Source organism: Myotis brandtii, unplaced genomic scaffold, assembly GCF_000412655.1.
Source record: "Myotis brandtii unplaced genomic scaffold, ASM41265v1 scaffold463, whole genome shotgun sequence".
Lineage (NCBI taxonomy): Eukaryota > Metazoa > Chordata > Mammalia > Chiroptera > Vespertilionidae > Myotis > Myotis brandtii.
The window spans coordinates 428,839-434,640 of record NW_005367694.1 but is presented as its reverse complement, the minus strand read 5'-3'; the positions used below and the strand labels follow the sequence as shown (position 1 = coordinate 434,640).

At 47.2% G+C, this 5,802-nt stretch overlaps 1 protein-coding gene across 1 annotated transcript in view; it reads right to left on the bottom strand.

Annotated features, from left to right (window-relative positions):
- Nucleotides 1-5,802, bottom strand: part of WDR66 (WD repeat domain 66) — a 52,478-nt gene that overhangs the window by 41,746 nt on the left and 4,930 nt on the right. Inside the window, exons 4-5 of the mRNA XM_014547016.1 lie at nucleotides 4,685-4,794; nucleotides 4,413-4,468 (exon numbers count right to left, since the gene is read on the bottom strand). Coding sequence (XP_014402502.1) covers nucleotides 4,413-4,468; nucleotides 4,685-4,794 — 166 coding nt within the window. The remainder of the gene's footprint in view (nucleotides 1-4,412; nucleotides 4,469-4,684; nucleotides 4,795-5,802) is intronic.

Below are 5,802 nucleotides of genomic sequence, written 5' to 3'. Positions count from 1 at the left end.
TATTGGGGAAGCATGTTCCCAGGGCGTGGCTCTGCTTATGCTCTGGGTTCAGCTGACAATAATAAGAAAATGCCTAGGTGCCTCCCAGGCGGCCCTCTACAGATCCCGAACCCTAGGCATGTGCCCTTGACAGGAATTGAACCAGGGACCCTTTAGTCCACAGGCTGAGGCTCTATCCACTGAGCCAAACCAGCTAGGGCCCCAAATTCTTTAAAAGAAAAAATTTACTTATTAACTTTCAGTTGACAGATTATGTCATCTATGATTGTCATTATTTTCTGGTTTGGTTCACTGTTTATGAGACTGTTGAATATTCCTTTTTTAATACGATTTTCCTTCATCCTGGCACACAAACCATTTGTATGCAAAGACCAATATGCTTTTAAAAGTAGATCTTCTGCCCAGCTGGAGTGGCTCAGTGGTTGAGCATGGACCCATGAACCAGGTCACAGCTCGATTCCTGGTCAGGGCACATGCCTGGGTTGCAGGCTTGATCCCCAGTAGGGGGCGTGCAAGGGGCAGCCAATCGATGATTCTCTCTCATTGAATGTTTCTCTCTATCCCTCTCCCTTCCTCTCTATGAAATCAAAAAAAAGATATTTTTAAATAATTCTTTATTGTTGAAAGCATTACATATGTCTTATTTTTCCCCCATTGACCCCCTCCAGCCCCGTACCCCCTTGTGTCCATGGGCCATGCATATATATATATACAAGGTCTTTGGTTGATTACCTCCCACCTACCCACCCTCCCCTACCTTCCCTCCGAGATTCCGCACTCTGTCCCATGCTTCCATGTCTCTGGATCCACTCCATTCATCAGTTTATTTTATTAGATTCCACATATGAGTGAGATCATGTGATTCTTGTCTTTCTCTGACTGACTTATTCACTTAGCTTGATGCTCTCCAGATCCCTCCATGCTGTCTCAAAGGGTAAGAGATCCTTCTTTTTTACCACTGCATAGTATTCCATGATATAAATGTACCACAGCTAATAAAAAGGTATTTTTTTAAAAAGAAGAAGGTAGATTGGGGAAAGTCACCACAATTTTGTGAAAAAAGCAAATTGCAAAACAGTATACACAGCATGTTCTGATTGTGTGTGTGTGTGTGTGTGTGTGTGTGTGTGTGTGTTTATAGGAATAGATTCCCAACTAAACAATGGTGACTTGGAGAAGGGGTTTGAGTGCGAAGGACTTTATTTTTTTTTTTTTATAAACTTCTGTACTGTGACACTTGGCAAGATGTTAGAACTGTAAGAAACAGACAAAGCCTCGACACATGCAGAGATTAATCAGTACATTTAAACATCTAAGAGAGCCAAAGGAATGCAACGGACAACAGAAGCCATGATGGAAGTACGCTGTCATGTTGGGGTCCCTGACTTCATCAGAAATGAAGAGTGGGTGGTGGCAAGAAGATGCAATCCAGGAACCTGGCTACCAGCTCCCCCCGCCCCTTTTTTTTTCATTATGGAGCTGTTGGTCCAGAGAATACGATCAGTGTCCTGCTTGGCCAAAACCAGGTCCGTGTGCTAGCTGAGGGCCAGCCTGCTTCTCTGTCGCCCGGGAAACTCCATCCCACTGTGTAGCCACCCCAAACATTCATGTGGAAAGGTGGTCCGCACGTTGTTGGGAATGGCACAATGATGTCCTTAGTTGGAAGATATATCTTACCCCTGGGGAGATTTAGAATTCAATATAGAGAAGATGAAATCAGTCAAACCTACACTTTTTTTTTTATCCTCACCCAAGGATATTTTTCCATTGATTTTAGAGAAAGTGGAAGAAAGAGGGAGAGACAGAGAGAGAGAAACACTGACGTGAGAGAAACATCGACTGATTGCCTCCTGTACGCACCCTGACCAGGGCCGGGCCAGGGAGGCGCCTGCAACCAAGATACATGCCCTCGACGGGACTTGAACCAGGGACCCTTTGGTCTGCAGGCTGACACTCTATCCTCTGAGCCAAACCAGGTAGGACCAGACCTACACTCTTAACATATTTGTGATTAGAGAATCAGTTGCTTCTTATTAGGAACTAGAGGCCCGGTGCATGAAATTCGTGCACAGGGGTGTGTGTCTCTCAGCCCAGCCTGCACCCTCTCCAATCTGGGACCCCTCGAGGGATGTCTGACTGCCCACCGGGATCGGGCCTAAACGGGCAGTCGTACATCCCTCTCACAATCCAGGACTGCTGGCTCCCAACCGCTCGCCTGCCTGCCTGCCTGACTGCCCCTAACCACTCCCATGCCAGCCTGATCGACGCCTAACTGCTCCCCTGCTGGCCCGATTGCCACTAACTGTCCTCCCCTGCCAGCCCGGTCACCCCTAATTGCCCTCCCTTGCCAGGCTGGTCCCCCCAACTGCCCTCCCCTGCAGGCCTGGTCACCCCCAACTGCCCTCCCCTGCAGGCCTGGACACCCCCAACTGCCCTCCTCTGCAGGCCTGGTCCCCCCAACTGCCCTCCCCTGCTGGCCATCTTGTGTCCACATGGGAGCGGCCATCTTGTGTGTTGGAGTGATGGTCAATTTGCATATTGCCTCTTTATTAGATAGTATGGGTGATGTTTAAGAGAATTTAATATATCAAAGTCTCTAATATTATATTTGTGATTCTAATTCAAAGTACATAATTGATTTTGACTTATAATTTTAAATTCAAATCGTACTAGGTTTATAAACAATATTAGGACGCTTAAGAGAACTTAAGATTTGCCATACTTATGTCTAATTTATTAGATTTACAAGAATCACTTAAGCATGGGTGAAGGATTTAGTTGTTAATGAGACTACTACAGAACTTAAAGATGAAATCAAGTATATTCAACTTTTAAATGCAGCTTAAAATGTTTAAAATGAGTAAATAATCAAATTTGTAAGTGGAGCCAAACATTAATCAAAGTCCCCTTAAAGGAGATTGCAAAAATATGCTAGGCTCATAAATAAAATAAGATTTAAAAGTTGAAGAAAAAGCTTAAAGAAGAACTATAATTTTCAATTTGTCACTTTAATAAAGTGAATATTAATTCCAAACCAAATAATCTTTTCTGGGTCCCCAAGTCATTTGCAAATTATAAAACTCATAGTGACCTATTGCTTGAATTTTTTAACCCTTACCTGAAGATATATATTTTTTTTTTCAGAGAGGAAGGGAGAGGGAGAGAGACAGAAACATCAATGATGAAAGAGAATCATGGATTGGCTGCCTCCTGCACACCCCCTACTGGAGATTGAGCCCCAATCCAGGCATATGTCCTGACCAGGAATCGAACCTCTTGGTTCATGGGTTGACACTCAATCACTAAGTCGGTTGGCTACTTATTGATTTTAGAGAGAGAGGATGAGAGAGAGAGAGAAAAAAAACACTGATGTGATAGAGAAACATTGGTTGCTCCCACAAGCACATGACTGGGGATTGAACCTGCAACCTAGGTATGTGCCCTGACCAGGAATCAAACCTGCAAACTTTTTGGTGTGCAGGATGATGCTCCAACCAACTGAGCCACCTGGCTGGGATAGATATGCTTTACTTTGTAATTAAAAAAAAAATCACTGCCTCATGTTGCTCCCAGTCTAGTGGGGGAGGAGACAGCTTTATAAATAAGAAAAAAATCAAAGGCCGAACCGGTTTGGCTCAGTGGATAGAGCGTCGGCCTGCGGACTGAAGGGTCCCAGGTTCGATTCCGGTCAAGGGCATGTACCTTGGTTGCGGGTGCATCCCCAGTGGGGGGCGTGCAGGAGGCAGCTGATCAATCTTTCTCTCTCATCGATGTTTCTGGCTCTCTATCCCTCTCCCTTCTTCTCTGTAAAAAAATCAATAAAATATATATTTTTTAAAAAGAAGAAGAAAGAAAAAAAATCAAAGGATAAGCGACTGCAAGGGGCCCACAAGGCCTGGGGAGGAGGAGCTTCCGTGAAGAGGCGCCAGGCACTGTGCCCGCCGCTCTCCCCCACAATCCTGGCAGGTTAGGGCCGTGGTCTGGATAGTGAAATTCCTGTCTACCCAGAACCTCCGAATGTGATCTCATTTAGAAACAGGGGCTTTGCAGATGTAATTAATTCGGTTCAGATGAGGTGACACTGGACGAGGGTGGGCCCTGAATCCAATGACTGGTGTCTGCACAGAAGAGAAGGCACAGAGAGACGCGTAGGGGGAAGGCCGTGTGAGGATGGAAACAGCCTGGAGGACTGGTCTACTAGCCATGAGCACTGGGGCTCGCCGGCCGCCACCAGCAGCTGGGAGAGGACATGGGACAGACTCTCCCAGGAGAGTCGGAACCAGCCGGCTTCCGACTGCTGGACTCGTGAACTGAGAAATCTGTTCTTTTAAGCCACCCAGCTGGTGGTCCTTCTGTGCAGCAGCCGCGGGAAAGGAAAACGACAGGTATGACTGGACGGGGACAGTCCTCACTTCTCTGGGCCTCCAAGCCGGGTAGTGCGACCTGGCCCCCCTCAGCCCAGGCCACTCTGGGGCACAACAAACGGAGTTTCTGGGCTGAAAGAACCAAGAATCGTAAACGGGAAATTCGCCCAGGCCATGTCCATCAGGCCTGGAGGCGACAAGACAGCCGGGCTTCCCGGGCAACCTCCCACTCACCTGTGCCCCATCCCTGGCTTCACCTCCCCGCACGCACGGCACTGTGACGGCGGGGGGAGGGGAGGGAGTGACGGCGCCAAGCCTACCCTGTGAAGGAGTCCCAGATCATCAACAGGCAGTTGGGCCCTTTGTCGGCCGTGGCGATCCACCGCCTGTCCTCGCTGACGCACATGCAGGAGATCACGTTGGGGTGGCCCTACGGAAACACGGAGGATGCAGCCCAGCCCTGGTATCGGCAGGAAAGACTGGGGCCCCGCAGAGAGCCGAGCCCCTTCCCCGGCGCATCGGGCTGGAAATTCTACTTCTAGGAGGCAGATGCCTTACGTAGCAGCCACATGCCTGGGACCCCGGCACAATTCTGAGTGTTAACTGAACTCTTAGAAAACACTTCGTGGTGTTTTGTTCTAGGCCAGTGGTTCTCAACCTCTGGCCCTTTAAATACAGTTCCTCATGTTGTGACCCAACCATAAAATTATTTTCGTTGCTACTTCATAACTGTAATGTTGCTACTGTTATGAATCGTCATGTAAATATCTGATATGCAGGATGGTCTTACTCTTAGGCGATCCCTGGGAAAGGGTCGTTCGACCGCCAAAGGGGTCGCGACCCGCAGGTTGAGAACTGCTGCTCTAGGCATTGACTAAGGAAGTCCTTATTAAAACGTATGTTAATTGCCCTGGCTGGTGTGGCTCAGTTGGTTGAGCCTTGTGCCATGCACCGAGAGGTCACCATTCGATTCCCAGTCCAGGGCACGTGCCTGGGTTAGAGGCTCCATCCCCAGTCGGGGGCGTGCAGGAAGCAGCCGATCGATGATTCTCTCTCATCACTGATGTTTCTATCTCTCTCTCTCTCCCCCTCCCCCTTCCTCTCTGAAATCAATAAAAAATATATTTTAAAAATCAAATAAAATAAGAATTTAAAAAATGCATGTTCATTGAAAGGGTAACAGAGAACTGTCTATCACAGTGCTGGTGAACCTTTTGAGCTCGGCGTGTCAGCATTTTGAAAAACCCTAACTTAACTCTGGTGCCGTGTCACAGATAGAAATTTTTTGATATTTGCAACCATAGTAAAACAAAGAATTATATTTTTGATATTAATTTTATATATTTAAATGCCATTTAACAAAGAAAAATCAACCAAAAAAAATGAGTTCCCGTGTCACCTCTGACACGCGTGTCATAGGTTCGCCATCACTGGTCTA